At 42.4% G+C, this 15550-nt stretch overlaps 3 protein-coding genes across 3 annotated transcripts in view; 2 read left to right on the top strand and 1 right to left on the bottom strand.

Annotated features, from left to right (window-relative positions):
- Positions 1-1947: 1947 nt before the first annotated feature.
- LOC131881743 (secreted 45 kDa protein-like) lies at positions 1948-6399 on the top strand. Its single transcript, XM_059228692.1, has 6 exons — positions 1948-2444; positions 3993-4138; positions 4253-4362; positions 4434-4563; positions 5062-5552; positions 5832-6399. Exons 1-6 carry the CDS (start codon positions 2165-2167, stop codon positions 5854-5856), a joined length of 1182 nt encoding a protein of 393 aa, XP_059084675.1. The 5' UTR covers positions 1948-2164; the 3' UTR covers positions 5857-6399.
- Positions 6400-10080: 3681 nt separating this feature from the next.
- On the top strand, positions 10081-11341 carry LOC131882175 (uncharacterized). Its single transcript, XM_059229245.1, has 2 exons — positions 10081-10514; positions 11142-11341. Exons 1-2 carry the CDS (start codon positions 10320-10322, stop codon positions 11292-11294), a joined length of 348 nt encoding a protein of 115 aa, XP_059085228.1. The 5' UTR covers positions 10081-10319; the 3' UTR covers positions 11295-11341.
- A 99-nt stretch (positions 11342-11440) lies between these two features.
- The window catches only part of LOC131882174 (putative carbonic anhydrase 5), a 6773-nt gene continuing 2663 nt past the window's right edge, over positions 11441-15550 (bottom strand). Inside the window, exons 2-7 of the mRNA XM_059229244.1 lie at positions 14098-14210; positions 13787-14022; positions 12702-12800; positions 12089-12257; positions 11864-12018; positions 11441-11796 (exon numbers count right to left, since the gene is read on the bottom strand). Coding sequence (XP_059085227.1) covers positions 11587-11796; positions 11864-12018; positions 12089-12257; positions 12702-12800; positions 13787-14022; positions 14098-14210 — 982 coding nt within the window. The 3' untranslated portion in view covers positions 11441-11586. The remainder of the gene's footprint in view (positions 11797-11863; positions 12019-12088; positions 12258-12701; positions 12801-13786; positions 14023-14097; positions 14211-15550) is intronic.

Here is a 15550-nt window from a genome sequence, read left to right as displayed (position 1 = left end):
TTTTTAACACGGGCGGTAGGAAAACAATGGAAGAACTGATACCCCTCAAAACCATTCTTTATAGGGCTTGTCAAGCGAACGCGTTCATGAACAACTGACGTTATTCCATGGAGTAAAATCACAGACAACATGCCCAACCAAACCACACTGGGCATGCATTGAAATTTGACATTCATTTCTCGTCTAAGCTAATAGCATCAAGGTATTGAGCCAATATGATAGTGCGTTCACCTTTCAAGAACAAACATGTTCATTTTGGGGGGGTTTTGTAACACAGTTCATTCAAAATCCCTCAATTATGGAAAATCAATGTGCAGATGGTGCGAGTTGACTAGGGTCTTAGCTCTTCCTCCCTAAAATACCCAAAATCAGCGTGCAGGACACTTGACATGCCCTATTATGGCTTACTATTTGAAAATTAGTTTTATTTATGTTTGACAAAAGCTGTTAATTGGGGATGTCAAGGAAAGGAAATTGAAGGAAAAATGTGGTCCGGCACTCTGATTTTTGGCACTTTTAGGGAGAGAGAACTAAGACAAACATCACTGTCAACTCTCACAATTCGCCCATTGAATTTTCAATAATCCAGTGATTTTGAGCGAGTTGTGTTACAAAACCCTACTAAATGAGCATGTTTGGTGTTAATCAGTGACCGCACTATCAAATTGGCTCAATACCACAATGCTAATTGCCTAGACAAGCATGTGCAATGGAAAAAATGTCAAAATCCAATGCATGCCCAGAGCGGTTTGATTTTTCTCCATGGAACAACATCAGTTGTCCATGAACGCGTTTACTTGACCAGCCCTATTCGATCGCCTTGGAAATATGGAATGTAATACTGGAAAAATCTGCAAAATGAAACGCATATTTTACCAGTTTTTGCATATCTTATTGGCATATTTGGAGGCAAATCTTGCATATTTCCCCCATCTCTAGTCATCACCATCAGTAAAAAAAGGGGAAAAGGCTGTTTCACAGTCTGAATTCATAACCGGCTTCAGCTATTTTTTTCAGCTATTAAACTATTTTTGGGTAGCCTGCCGTCATTGAAGCACGCTGGTTGGAAAGTGTTGCTGAAATGATCATTTTTGCGACCAAGGTCACAAAAACACAATCTGAAATCGAACTGAAAAACTTCACAAGTGACGCTGAAATGGTCAATAGGAATATTGCTTCACGGAAACGGGACTTTTTAAAATTCATTGGCCTAGCTTCAAACTTTGATCTTTGCTCTTGCCTCTGAAATTTCTCAATGAACCTCAGTCTTGGCTTTTTATGGCTGACTATCGAGTCATCCTTCTTTCAGCAAAACCAGCCCTTGTTGCCTCCAAAAGACATACATACACACGCACACACAATCGGTGTCTCTTCCGTTCCCGTTTTCTGTCTGTCTGTCTGTCTGTCTGTCTGTCTGTCGGTGTGTCGGAAAGTGTGTGTGGGGAAGGTTAGTGTTGCCAACGTGCCTCCAGACGGTCAAAATTTCCGACAAAAATTTACACCGAAAACTAAATGGCTTCCATAGAAATGGTTGGCGTTCCGATGGTGCTGGCAAGAGTTCTTTGATATTTCAAGTTTTGGGCGGAAAGCCTAAATCAAGCTAATGCATTCATATCTATATGGTTCATTCTCATAAAGAAGTTCACTGAAAAATTACAGTATATGAGTCAGGCTAATTTCGCCAACCTTGGGTAAAATACGCGAATGGACACAGACTCGTTCCCAACACTAGCCTCCCACATTCCATCATCATTTGTGTCCTTTTTTTCTAATTTGCCATTGCTTTCTCGCTCCGAGCCCCACTCTAGATGATTTCTGCACTAGTCGCTTGATAGTTGATACCCCATCCAAATGGAGGCGTTCAGGTTCTGCCCCGAATTTGGCCACCAACGGTGAAGATCATCCAGCAACGCTAATGTGTGTGTGTTCGTGTATGTGTGTCAGAAGGACAGACTTTGAGTGCTGCACAGTGCACACACACACAAACAACCCTGGATTCCGAGGCCTCTTCGCCACATCCTCCTCCTCCTCCTCCTCCTCCTTCTTTATTCGGATCCTCCCCTTGAGTCCCCTCCTCCTATTCCTCTTTGGCCTGACTGGGCGGTCTTTCCCTCGCCCTTGGGATCCGTGTGTTGGTCTCCGTGTTGGTTACCTGAGTGTGGTCATGGTTAAGAAGGAGAGTGGGACACCGGGTCCGGTGCCGCTGACGGCCAGCGGAGCGGCCGCACCCACCGCTCCGGCCAGCAGTCCCTACGCCAATCACTTCTATGAGGTGTCGCCGCACGCGGCCACGGCGCCCACGGCCGAGGCGGCGGGCTCGAGCGTCAGTCTGGCGTTCGAGTATTTCATGCCGGGCGCGCGGGTCAAGTGCACCTCGTGCTACGGCGACAACCTGGAAGGCGAGGTCATGGCCTTTGACCTCAACACCCGCATGCTCGTTTTAAGTAAGAGCTCTCTCTTATGAGTAACCATCGGATGGATACATGTATCCATCCCGGACCCCGGCTCTCCGGTCCAGATTGGGTATTTGGTAGTGTTCACTTTTTGACTGGACTCGAGTCTAACAATGAGAGTCATCTGGGTGGTACTAAACTGAACAAGGCTTATGAAATCATCATTCAAGTCCAGTCCAGTTCTCCAAAATCAAGTGAAAGACCCGAGTGCATTGGGAGACTCAAGTCCGGACTCGTATTATTAGTATTTTGGGAGTCAATGTTAGGGCTCCCATGTTGAGTCGATCGCAGGTCGAAGTGTTTGTCTAAACTGTTCAAGAAATCAGTGCCGAGACATGTTTCAATTCACTGACTCATTTGGGGTCGTACGTTGGTGGGGGAACTATGATTCGATGTGTGAATCATGTTGTTTTGAAGCCCAGCTTAGGAGACGAGGAGCCATAAACGGAGTATGGTACATTGTAGACATTGACACCTCAGTCATTGTAAGAAGAGGCCTCTGATTGGCAAAGTTTTCGATCCGTTTGAACCAGCTCCAGCTTTGTTTTGACCACGGTTTTGAAGGCCTTGAGCTGCAGAGAATCATGTCCGGACGTATGATGGAGATCTTAGTACCTATATTTACCCCATAGGCCAGCTTTGTCTTCAGTGAAATTTGATTTGTGTGGCCAATATTGTCTTTTAGGAAAGGGTTTAGCCAAATGCCTAACAGGCCTGGGTATGCTCGAATGTAGTGGGACATGATAAGCGTCCTTTGCCATATGACCAGCTTGGTCAAAAAACCTCCCAGGAAGCCATTGTGGTGTCGATGAAATTTTGGTCGGGTGAGCCAAAGCTTTTTTTCGGAGCATAGCCGCGTGTGTCATGAGTTTGCCACAAGCAATTCCAAATGAATTGACCTGGTTTTGAATCAAAGGTCAAATAGATTAAACACGCGACACTTTTTTATTCGATTGATTAGTTTCTAGTATTCTAGAACATGCTCTTTTTTCCATGGCAATATATTTATAATGTCTTTTTATTGCGACTTTCTGTCGTGCCTTAGCGGAAAAAGTATGTAATACTGTGTGTGTGTGTATACAAACATATCCAAAGGGTTGGTGAAATGTTTAAAATTTATATTTTGACTTTGTACGCATCGGAAGTTAGTGTGGGAGCAGAAACCCTTTCGACCAATAGCCCGGTTTCAGGATTAGATACACAATCGTTTCTAGGCAAATCTAATAGAAATTGTCTTTTTCATCATCTCGTCTACAACTTGTTTTTTTCGTTGTCAAATGGCAATATTTATCAAATACATTATTTGTCCAAAGACAAATCAAACTGAATTCAATTCTCAGTTCTGCAGTGTATTTCTGATGCAAAACCTTTGGTTTGATAGGACTTTGTCGTGCTGTCTCTTATATATTATTGATTTGAATTTAAGCCACAAACCGCGTCTACCGACCCACTTTTAATGAGTATATTTTTTATGGGATAAATACTTGAAGATTCCGCAACTTATTCTGGAATAAATAAATGAGATTTGTTTGCTTGTAGAAATGTCTGCCACGGATCGCCGCCCCTCCCACAATGACGTGCAAATGCTCAACATGAACTACATGAAGGATGTGAAGCTCTTGAGTGAGGCCAAGAACAACAACGGAACCCCGCCCGCCGATCCACCTACTCTAAATATTCAACGGGTAAGCTCAGTTACAAGCCAGGGTTTTGAGTCTAAATCGCTCAAGAATAGCTCATCTGAGGTGGTAATGAAACAAAAACAAAAAATGAATTGTTTTGAACTCTTCATTTTCCAGTTAAAAAATCGCATTGGACAAAACTTGGTACGAAAAGGCCGTCTGATAAAGGCGTTTAAGTCGGGTGTGTCCGTGGAAGGACAGCGTCTGTTCCAGGTCATTTCCAAAACGTGAGTACTCGGTATTCGCCGCTATTCAATGTGATTGAATTGGTCATGTTTTGATTTATTTTGATTTTCAGCATTGATGAGATTGACTGGGAAGGAGAGAACATTGTCGTAATGAGGAAGGTCACTATTACGCCTCCGTACAAACCGGAAAACATTAAAGGCGTTTCAGACAGCAAGGCGGTTCTACATATTACCAAAATTGTAAGTTCTGTATATCTCTTATTTGAAGGGCGTAATAGCACAAGAAATAGCAATATCGGATGTCTCGAAATGAGCAGATTTGGTAGCAATCAAATCTTGACGACAGGTTCCTTTGGTTAGGAGGAAAGAATCAAAGGATCTGGTGTAGTTTGATAGAGATCGCAGAGGGCGTGACTGACTTAACCCCACCTGTCACTACTAAATTATATTTTAGGCATTGCAAAAGACAGACCATCTGTAAAAAGGTCTCCGATCTTTCTCAAGGAAACTTTTAGACACTAGTTCATGCTCGCACACCGAGAATCAATCTGACACCGGACCAGACCTAATCCTACTGGGTAAAATGGAAAATGCTTAGTCTGGCTTCGAGGGCGTGTCAACACCCAAACTTACAAAAAAAAACGAAAAAGAAGCGTGGCATTTGACGTGTTACACCGTCGATGCATTGCTTTAGGGTAGCCACACCGATATGGTAATCACCTCGTTATGCTCCTTCAGGTTGAGAAACATGTTGAGGATGAACGCGATAGCACGGCCAAAGCCAGCCAGAGCCGGAACTCATCCGCATCTCCGGCCAAGTCCGCCTCTCCTTCGCAATCCGTTGGAGGAGTGGGGGGCGGTAAGGACGCCGCCACACCCGTTGACAGTCAACAATCAGCCCCTCCCTCTGCCTCTGCATCGACCTCTTCGTCGCCTCGTGCTGCCTCCACCACGCCCACAAGCGGCTCATCGGCTCCCTCGCAGGCCGGGCCCACTCAAGCCAACAACAACACAACCGCCACCACCAACAATAGCAGCAGCAGTAGCAGCAGCAGCAGCAACAACAACCAGCGCAATACGAATGGACCCAGACAGCAGGGTGGAGGGCAAGATCGTCGATCCAACAACAGCAACAACGCCAGCGGAGGCAGCCATGCCTCGTCAACATCCAACAATTCTGGGCGGAACGGACCCAGTGGCAATCAAAGGAGCTCTGCGGCCAAGCCCATGTAAAACCGCCCGATATGCCTCCTTCATTCTTTCTCTCTTTCCTGTTTTCTCTCAATTCTGAGTTCCAGACCCCCTCGACTCTTATATCTCCTTCGATTTATTTAATCTTTTCGATTTCTCTTGGTTTGTTTTTTCCTTTTCATTCGAAAGGACCCCATCCTATCCTTATGTCTAGTTCTATCCTCGAATTCCGACCCTCTTCGCTTCTCTTTTGATCCGTTTCCCCCGAACTGAGCTTCTGTAAATTTAATGCCCCCCTCCTCCCCATTCTACCCTAGATACCCCTGGAGTGTTTACCAGTGAGATGAATCCGTACGAGTTCCGGCGACATTTCGCGTTTTGATACTCCACTTCTTTCTCCTCCATCCTTCACCTCATCATCAACATCAATGGATTCATTCTGGAAGATGGCGCACGACGGGAATCATATTTTTGTGATGATTCCAATTGTAAATCCATGAAAAGCAGTCAAATGGTGGGTCATCTCATGATTGTTTACAGATGGTGGCAGTATACATGTACACTAATGAGTTATTTAAGGGACTTGAGATGGCCCACGTGCTTTAAATCCAAGTCTGGCGAAAGGGAAGGTCTGCTTGGATGCATATTTTTATGAGCTTGTGATGCCCTCAATATCCTATCCTATCCTTCCCTCCAACATTCGTTCCCAATTCTACTCCAACCTTATACACCCACCCAACCACACCCATGAAAAGCTATCCACGAAACAAAACTTTCAGTTCGTATTTCTCTTCTCGCCTTCAATTTTCAAGGCTTCTTTTTTCCTTTACCAAACGAGTAGAGAAATAAAGATGGCATCGACTTGATGCGAAAAACACTTCCAAACCTCATACGTTTTTTTATTGACAAAAATTGACAAAACCAGTGGCAACTTGACTCAAGTCCGTCAAAAGTGGACTGATGGGACAATCATGATGATGAATTGGTTTCAATATCTACTACAAACAAATACATTTTTAGGTATAGAAGATGTATCCTTCACCAGAGTAAGCGTTGTTTTTTATTTTATTTTAAAAAGTGCAAAAATATTTCCTATGTTATTGAGTGAGCAAAACAAACGCAATTTGTCGAATTTGAACTCGAAACAAATAACCTTTTAAGAAACGTTTAACAAGTTAATTATAAAAAATCAATCTTTTTCTGCTTAGATAGTAGCAGATACGTTAGATGTGAATTAACTATATCAAATATATTGGGCAATTCTGAAGTTGGTGGTCCAGATTGAACGGGTCCCTGACAGCTCCAGTCGTTGTTTGAATTTGACCGCCAATACTCCGAAAGGATGTTCTCGGACCAAGGTGAGTAAGCTGTTATCAGATCCTTGACCGGGAAGGACAACTTGTGTCCAGAAATCACCACTGGAAAGGTTAGGTTTCCAACTCTGTTGGACACTTACCCTGCCAGCCGGATTGTGAGGGGCTCTGTTTAGCATTTAAAATACTTCCATGCGTCATTTTTGGAGTATCGGGGCACCCACCGGTACCGCCTTAAGGACTTGGAGTAAGTGGCATCGGTGGATTTGAGATCGGATTGGGCGGAGTTGGGAAACCAAAGATGTAGGACGTGGATGAAAATTGGGCTGATGAGTTGAATAGTTATCAAGTGGGCGATTCTTTCATGAGATGTCCATTGCACATTTATCTGATCCTAGCCCTGGCCTTGGTTAATGTGGTAGAGAGTAAAAGATGGACGACCTTCATGGAAAAACATGGCCTTTCTTACGGGCTCCTAAAGATATGGACTTGCAAATGAAGAGAAAAATTCGTATTGCATGGACCTTTCCTTCACCCTATCCATTTAACATGACCAAAAATCCTTAAAATTTGGCCCAAAATCTGGCCTAGGGGCCTTGGACGAGGAACTTGAAGTGATTTGAACTAAATAAGTAATTCAAAGTTACATTGCAATGACGTCATAAAATTTTAGCCTTCGGCCCCCTCTTGGTCAGCTACAAAAGCTCGAAACAAAACAAACAACTTTGGAGACACATGTTGTAACAGTGAATTGCAACAATTTGAATTTCTTTTTTTGATGAATACATCATGAAAAGGGACTTACTCACTTATATACACCCAGATTCTAAGCAAGTCGATTTGGCGGTAAAGCCATCCATAGTCCATATTTCTATAAGTCCGTGCCTTAGTCTAGAAACCCCTGAAATCTGGACAGGAGGGTGTCAAGGATGAGAATGAAAAACTCCTATTTTGCTTTCATCGTTTAGTGAACCTGGTCCTAGTTGGCTACAATTGTGTATTTCAATTTTCAGCTCAATTGAACCCCTAGGACAAAAGTTATGCTCTCTCATAGTATAATACAAAACAGGCCACGGAATAGGGCTTGTCAAGTAAACGCGCTCGTGAACAACTGACGTTATTCCATGGAGTAAAATCTGTTTATTTGTGGAGTAAAAGCTGAATTGGCTTTTTGTTATGACTAGTCTTGGTCGAGGTGCGTCCATAATTTTCCATGGTTAATGAATAAGCTAACCATATTGTGGTAATTGATTACCACATGGGGGCTGGCCCATTCATTCAATGTAGAGTTATATTATGAGGTTTCAGAAAGGATAGCTTTTGATCAAATCATTCAAGCAAAGTGAATACTAAAATAACGTAATTGTGGCGACCTAATGCAATTCTCATGTAGAGGAGACCGCAATGCCTTTACTTGTTTGAGAATTGTTCATTTTCAACTCTAGCGTCCATTTTACAGGCGTTCAACTCCGCTTTCAAACTTTTGAAGCTGTTTAATGATATCAGCAAATGGAGAGGAACAATTTCTGTTTCATTTAAAAAGTCAGTTGGTGCTCAATAGAAGTAAAATATGTCGCCCAAAACCTACGAACGACAAATCTGACAGAAAATATAGCAAAATAAAACACCGAATCTGCTAGTAACTTATACAATTCAATTACGTTATGGCCGTTATGACTTATTAGGATCCTTGGTCTCAATCAAATATATATATTGTAAGAAAACACTTTCAAACCTTTGGGACCTAAATACATACTTGGCTATTACAGTTGAATGGTACAGTTTTCGCCAAAATTGTTCACCAAATACACTGATAGCCACGTGGTATTAATTTATAAACATATTTAATACATTTTCAATCTGGTAAACTCACTTACATTATTTTTGTGATGCCTTATTATCCCAAAATAGGATATGTTAAAAATGCATCTTTTGGAAACATCATTTTATGAATGTTCTCAATTTGGAATGGAATATTGTTACATTTTTTTGAAAATCAATGCCATTTTGCAAAATCCTCTCTATGTGTAGGGTGGGTTCAAGCCCCCCCGGTGACGGATATTCGAAAAATAAGAACTTGTGAATGTAAAATTCATGAGATATTCAAAATGTTCTTTGACAAATTATTGTTTAGGAAATATGAAGTATAATATGACACATTTAGGTACTTTACCGAGAAACAAAATAACAAAATTCTGAAAACCATTTTGAAGAGTCTTGATTGCATATTTGAAACTCATCTAATATTATTTTACTACCGTGGCAGTAAAAGTGGAGAGCCTTCAAAACATTTGACAATTCCACGGCAGAATCCGCCCAGAGAACCGAGTATTGAAGATACTGCAATGTGGTTTTGTTCTCTTTCATAGCAATGAAACTCTTAAGCAGTGATGTGTGTGCCACGTGCAATGTTCGGATGAAGGGCCACGAGTGTCGGTTTTATGAGTTATTTTTGTCCTAAAGAGGTCCTTGTGGAAAAGCTTAGAGTTACTAATTGGTATGACCATAGACCACTGAAAATTATGGACGTATCTCGATGACCAAGACTAGTCATCAGGGCTGCACCATTAGTTTTGTCATGCTGCAGGTTCGCCCTGTCCATAGCTTTCTTGAAGCTCAAGAAAACGCAATTTTCAACATATGCCTGGCAGACCCGACATCTTGACTAACAAAACGGACCAAAGTTTCTACAGACAGCCTAAAGGTAATTGCGGCTGAATTGGCTTTTTGTTATGACTAGTCTTGGTCGAGGTACGTCCATGATTTTCAGTGGTTTACGGTATGACTAATCTCAATTCTCAGCCCTCCCAGTGTTCATGAGCAATAGGGCTTGTCAAGTAAACGTGTTCGTGAACAACTGACGTTATTCCATGGAGTAAAACCAAAGACAACATGCCCAGCCAAACCGGATTGTGCATGCATTGAATTTTGACATTTATTCCATTTTACATGCTTGTCTAAGCAAATAGCATTTTGGTATTGAGCCAATTTGTTTGATTGTTGACAATTTGACTGTGATATTCGACTTAGTTCTCCCTGCCCAAAATGCCTAAAATCAGGGTGCCGGACCACATTTTTCCATAAATTTTCTTCACTTGACATCCGCTGTAGGGCATGTCAAGGTAACATCACAGTCAACTCGCACAATCCACCCATTGAATTTTCAATAATCAAGTGATTTTGAGTGAGTTGTGTTCCAAAACCAGAATGCTATTTGCTTAGACAAACATGTAAAATGGAATAAATGTCAAAATTCAATGCATGCACGGTGCAGTTTGGCTGGGCATGTTGTCTTTGATTTTACTCCTTTTTTTACCGTTCATGAAGGCGTTCACTTGATAAGCCTTATTGAAGCATCTTTCCACGCGTTGTTGCATTTTCGCTTCTGACTCTCAAAAACGGTGCCATGACAACAATCTGCGGTTGCCTAGCGAGAAGATCAAGAGGAATGAATGTTCCCTAAGTTCCACTTCTCCCCTGATCTCAACGGTTATGGACGTCCTCAAAAAGTTTTTCACCACTCCCAATGGCGAAGAAGATAACGACGAAGACGAGGAGAACGACTTAAAATCCATCTTGGTTTCCAATCCCATCAACTTGTCACCCTACGCCCTACTCTCAGCTGAGAAGATACCCAAAGAAGCTGACCAAGACGAAATCCGGCGACGAAAGAAATTGGCTCTGCAGGTAATTTTTATCAGCATTTCGTGGCCGATTGCTCACGATAAAAATGCTTTTACTGTACCCGTTTATCATTACGGAGTCGGAAACGTTTTGACTAGGTTTCTGTGAGGGTCAACTTTTATTGCGAATATGAGGTAACCCCGACATCTCTGGGTGTCAACCTGAACCAAGACTTGTTTCTTCCTTTTCCATTGAGTGTTTCCACCACATTGGCAAAAACTGCAATTTGAGCGCCATCGTATTTGCCAAAGTGTATTGTTCTTGCACACATCAAATAGCTGGTTTATACCAGGTCCAAACGATTTTTTCAGTTTAGCCTCTGGTAGTTACGTTTTGAGTGGATCAAGGAACATTTCGCCCTAATCTTAGACAAACTGCTAAAGCAAAAACCACTCAGACCACTCGATCAAACCCTTTTCTTGTCATGTACTATGCATCATAAGAGAAAAAAGGGTTACATTTGAGGTTTCAATTCAGAATTTAGAAGCACTGTCAGCGAGTCAGATTTATACCAGAGATGTCAAGATTACCTCGATTGCGTGAGACTCAAAATAAGGTTCCGAGAGTTCAACAAGCTCTGTTTGCCCTTCAACTTGACTCAATTTCATCCTGATTCGGTTTTCTTTGTAGGGAATGCTCAATGATTCAGGTCTCCACGAGGACATGTGTTCAGATGAGCCATTAAGTTGGTTGAGTTGCGTTTTGGCCCTTCTGCTCTGTCTCCCGTTCTTCGCACTCATCGGCGTATTTATCTCCTACTTCGGTATACCTGATATATTCTAAACTTTCAACTAAACCCGTGATTGGTTATACTTACAATTTGATTTGGCTTTCAATTATCATCTTGAAATGGCTCTGAGAATTCGAATAAACTTTATCCAAATTCTACTTGCCTACATCATTCAGAGTGTTGAAATTGAGCACACCGGTTGCAAAACATTTAGGTCTATATTTTCTTCCTAGGAGCTTAGTAGCTAAACATGGTACACATTCTCACAGTATCTCTGACAACGAACACAAAAAGGGAGGATATATCTATAGCATTCTTCATTGCAGACATTACCCAATTTGTTTCCTACTTCTTTGCAATCAATAAAGCCAAAGCAACCGAGATCAAAGTCAAAGGAAAGGACATCGACGCCATAGATGAGGCCGAGGTATCCACATATAAGACTGTTCGCTTGTGAAGCGGTCGCACAGGTCTGAAATTATTCTGCATCCTCTGGTGCAATTGGGAAACATCTCGGAACTGTCGCAACTGACGCTCAGAGATCTCAATCGGCTCCTATGCAGAGTAAAAAAAAACGATCCATGCTAAGGCGAATGAAACCTTGAGACAAGAGCATCCTTACCTCAAAGATGGTCCAAATGACCACCTCATTGCAACCGGGAGTGGTGAGAGATCCGGTGTAGCGATAAAAGCGGCTCAGATCCTCGCTCAGGATGTCACTCACCGGGAACACTTTCAGTTCAGTCTCACTTGAGAACTCGTGGATGAATTGCAAACCTAAGATGGGAACAATGAATTATGTTGAGAGGAGCGATTCGAAACTATCCGAGATTTTAATTCTTGATACCATCAACGATTGGTTTCAACTTCTCGTTGTCTTTGTTGGTCAACTTGAAGAAGAAACCCAGGACTGCCAATGTGTCATTGGCTCCTCGACCCTCGGCCAAAGCGTCCAAAAGATGACCACCGTACTTGGTATTGAAATGAACCACGTGCATTTCCATGGGATAGGCTACCTGGAATATCATCGGAGTTTCGATATTACTTGCTCAAGTCGAATCGCGGCAAGAAACTTCATTTGAAAAGCTGTTTCTGTTCCAGTGCCTCAAATTGAAGTGAACCTGAGTCACGAGGATGACAAATAAGATACATTGTAGGTGGGAGTTCTTGTGGACGTGTCTTCTCGATGATTCCAAGAACCTTGCATTTATTTGAGACTTAAGCCAAATATTTGCAATTTCAAAATCCGGACGTCATTTGAATCATTATTGATGCCTGAGACAAGGAAATCGCGGTGGCTTGCTTTGAAGCGAACGACTTAACTAAGGCGATCATCAGACAGTGATTCTGGGAAATGTCAGTATCCAGCATCTCGTGCATTCATTCATTTGAAACGCATCTGATCGACAACGACTACTGGACCTGATCCTGGGCCCATTGCTGAAATGATTATGCCGTACCTGATTTAACAAATGTTCAGATCCCTCGTTGTCAGTGTTTCCCCAATGGAAATGGATCTGGGCCAATTGGAACTTGTGGTCCAATCCGCCTTGGGAAACCTGAAATGGAGAAAAAACATCGGAGAAATTACTCATTGAACGAGGAGTGCTTTGGCGAGATCCGTGAGCTGTCCAATCAAATTTGTCGGCCCATGTGGGAGGGCAAAATATACAAAGATCAAACATATTTAGCACTAGTGTAAACATTCACCCTTAGATGCATTCAGAGGACGGTTGCAATTCAATAATACAGTCTGTTCTTCTGGAAGAAATCGGACTTGATTTATGTTCGGTGTAAAACAGACACTAAAGATGAGCCTTGAAATTTTGACCTTCAGCTAAAGGCATAACCAACCCAAACCTTCAGGTCGATAGGCGATTCCTTTGTTTCATAAGCGATTAACCGAGGAATCAATTTGTTTGAATGAAAATACACTGGAATATTTATTTCCATGAAATACAAACTTGACTTTGTCTTGGTTTGGTCAGGAAGTACGATATGATTTATTGCGATGTTAATTGCCATGAGCTCGAACATGAAAAAAAAAATGATATGTTTGACAGGGCAAAAATGTGTATTCTAGAAACAGCCAATCCCAAGGGCAGAATTCAAGAAATGACAAGGATCAGCGTTTGATATTTTCAATTCTTGCTCTTTCAATAACGTTTCCAAAACATTGTCTTGCAAATCTTATTCTAAATTATCTTTTTCACGATGGTCCACAATATACGAACTCGCTCTCTAAGATTTCACAAAAAGGTTCACTTACTGCGTAAACATTGAGTTTCGAGGGCGGACAACTTTTAAGTCATGACCTTGATCCCATTCAAACTGGTACATGCTTTTCATTCTTTTAGAAGAGAGTCCCATCTTTATACCAAGCCATTTTTCTCTCCAGCCTGGCCGTCTACTTTTCTAGTGGATCTTGGAAAACAAGATATTTTTTTGAAATCAGAGACAAGTAAAACACCCTCATATTGTACGGCATTCAAAGACTGGTTTAGCCGCTGTATTATTGTGCGTCTTAAAATACCATCTGACTCACATGCATGGAATGGTCCAGATCGTGGACCTGACCCGTGGACTCCACTTCGTGCTCGTTGGCGAGGAACTCGAGCTTGACCGTGTTGGGTTTATTCTCCAGCCGCACTCCCTTGGCAGTGTAGTCATAATTCTCAAAGACGAACGGCTCCATGTGAGCCTTCTCATGGCCGTGTTTTGGGATATCAATCGGCGACTGATACTGGCCACTATTGCACACTCCCGGCCAATGGTCCGGACCTGCGGGTACAGCAATTAATACCTACCTACTGATATGGATCCTTGATCAACATACTGGTTCATAGGCGAGCTTACCATTTTCTCCGGAATACGAGAACTCTGCTCCAGGTGTGGCGGCGTCCAGGAGATGGACCAAGGTCAGGATCAATATCAAACTGGCGGTTGGAAACATGTTGATGGGGTGTAAGCTGCAAAGTCAGATCGTGTTCAGAGATGATCAGTGCGCGGAACTTGTCAAGTTCCGTTCTGGAACTGTTCCTCGTCAATGAGACCTTGGCCACAAATACGAATGGGGATTATCCATTGCACTTTGAGAGGGCGGTGACTTTCACACCTCGGAAGGACACAGAGATGTGAAAATGAACATCTTAGATGGGCCTGGACATGAGAGTTCTCGTGTAAACTTGTTTGCTCCAAAATTATTCTGCTGGGTACTTTAACCTGAATATCTTTAACGGGTTTGTTCATTCTAGGATTGAAAGATAATTGACAGGAAAAAGGAGGAAGTAGTCCACCAGGGTTATGGTACTGTTTCAAAGCTTTAAATAAAGGGCTTTGAACTGAATGTGCTTTTATTGAAGTATTACTCCAGTACTTCCAGTCCAAACAGTTTCAAAAGGTATATTTTTTAATCGACATCCAAGACTGCAGACCATGGTTGTGTCAAGATGTCTGAGCCCAATTTCGACTTGTACCACGGAACACTTTGCTTTCACAAGCAAGCTCAGGATCTTTTTTCCAAACTGACCAACAATCTGGGTACTCCGCATTTCAACGAAAACAATGGACTACCGTTGATCATGTCGGCCACGTTGTTCAAAATTTCGTTTACATTCAGTTATTCCTCGGATTGCTGGTCAAGATTGACATTGACCGGAGGCAAGGGCAATCCATTTTCAGACAGTATCAGAAAACGAGACATAAAACAGAGGAAATGACTATCAACAACAAGTGATGATGGTGCTCTGGCCTGGAATTTGAGGAATCAGAGTGTTGAGAGAAATACTTCACATGAATGCGTTGTTCCTTTGGGTATATACGTAGTATTCAGGCAGACGATAAAAAAATAGCAATGTGGACATCGGGGGGGAACTCTATAGGCCGATTTTGCTGCTTGTCAAAGCTCTACAATGGAAACCACCATAAGGGCGCTGTCATTGTTAGGTGAACACACACACACACACACACCCTCTCAAAACCAAACCTTCTCATTTGCAGATGACGTTGCACTAAATCCTGGATCATTCAATCCGAACTTTGTGACCACGTGCCAGAGCTATCTGAACACACACACACACACAGGCCAGAGGATTGCGGAAAAGGCAGAAATTTTCCAACAGTTTGTGTTAAAATGTCGTCGGGCTCAACAGCTGATAGAACAACGGCCAATTCAAATCCCGATTTCGTGGCCTTTGTCAAGCAGATCTTTGGCTGTGGAAGCAAAAAACAGCAGAACGCCCTGACTTACTCACCTCCGAGCTCTCCAGAGACATTGGAATTTTCAAGCCCTCTTCATGCTCGAGATGAG

This window comes from Tigriopus californicus, chromosome 6, assembly GCF_007210705.1.
Source record: "Tigriopus californicus strain San Diego chromosome 6, Tcal_SD_v2.1, whole genome shotgun sequence".
Lineage (NCBI taxonomy): Eukaryota > Metazoa > Arthropoda > Copepoda > Harpacticoida > Harpacticidae > Tigriopus > Tigriopus californicus.
This window is presented reverse-complemented; position numbering and strand designations above follow the sequence as displayed.

Excerpts from the sequence above, each read along its gene's own strand:
- LOC131881743 (XM_059228692.1), top strand. The coding sequence starts at position 2,165 with ATGGTTAAGAAGGAGAGTGGGACACCGGGTCCGGTGCCGCTGACGGCC. Across the intron at positions 2,445-3,992 it reads CACCCGCATGCTCGTTTTAA|AAATGTCTGCCACGGATCGC; the intron begins GTAAGAGCTCTC and ends GTTTGCTTGTAG. Across the intron at positions 4,564-5,061 it reads TTCTACATATTACCAAAATT|GTTGAGAAACATGTTGAGGA; the intron begins GTAAGTTCTGTA and ends ATGCTCCTTCAG.
- LOC131882175 (XM_059229245.1), top strand. The coding sequence starts at position 10,320 with ATGGACGTCCTCAAAAAGTTTTTCACCACTCCCAATGGCGAAGAAGAT. Across the intron at positions 10,515-11,141 it reads GAAAGAAATTGGCTCTGCAG|GGAATGCTCAATGATTCAGG; the intron begins GTAATTTTTATC and ends TTTTCTTTGTAG.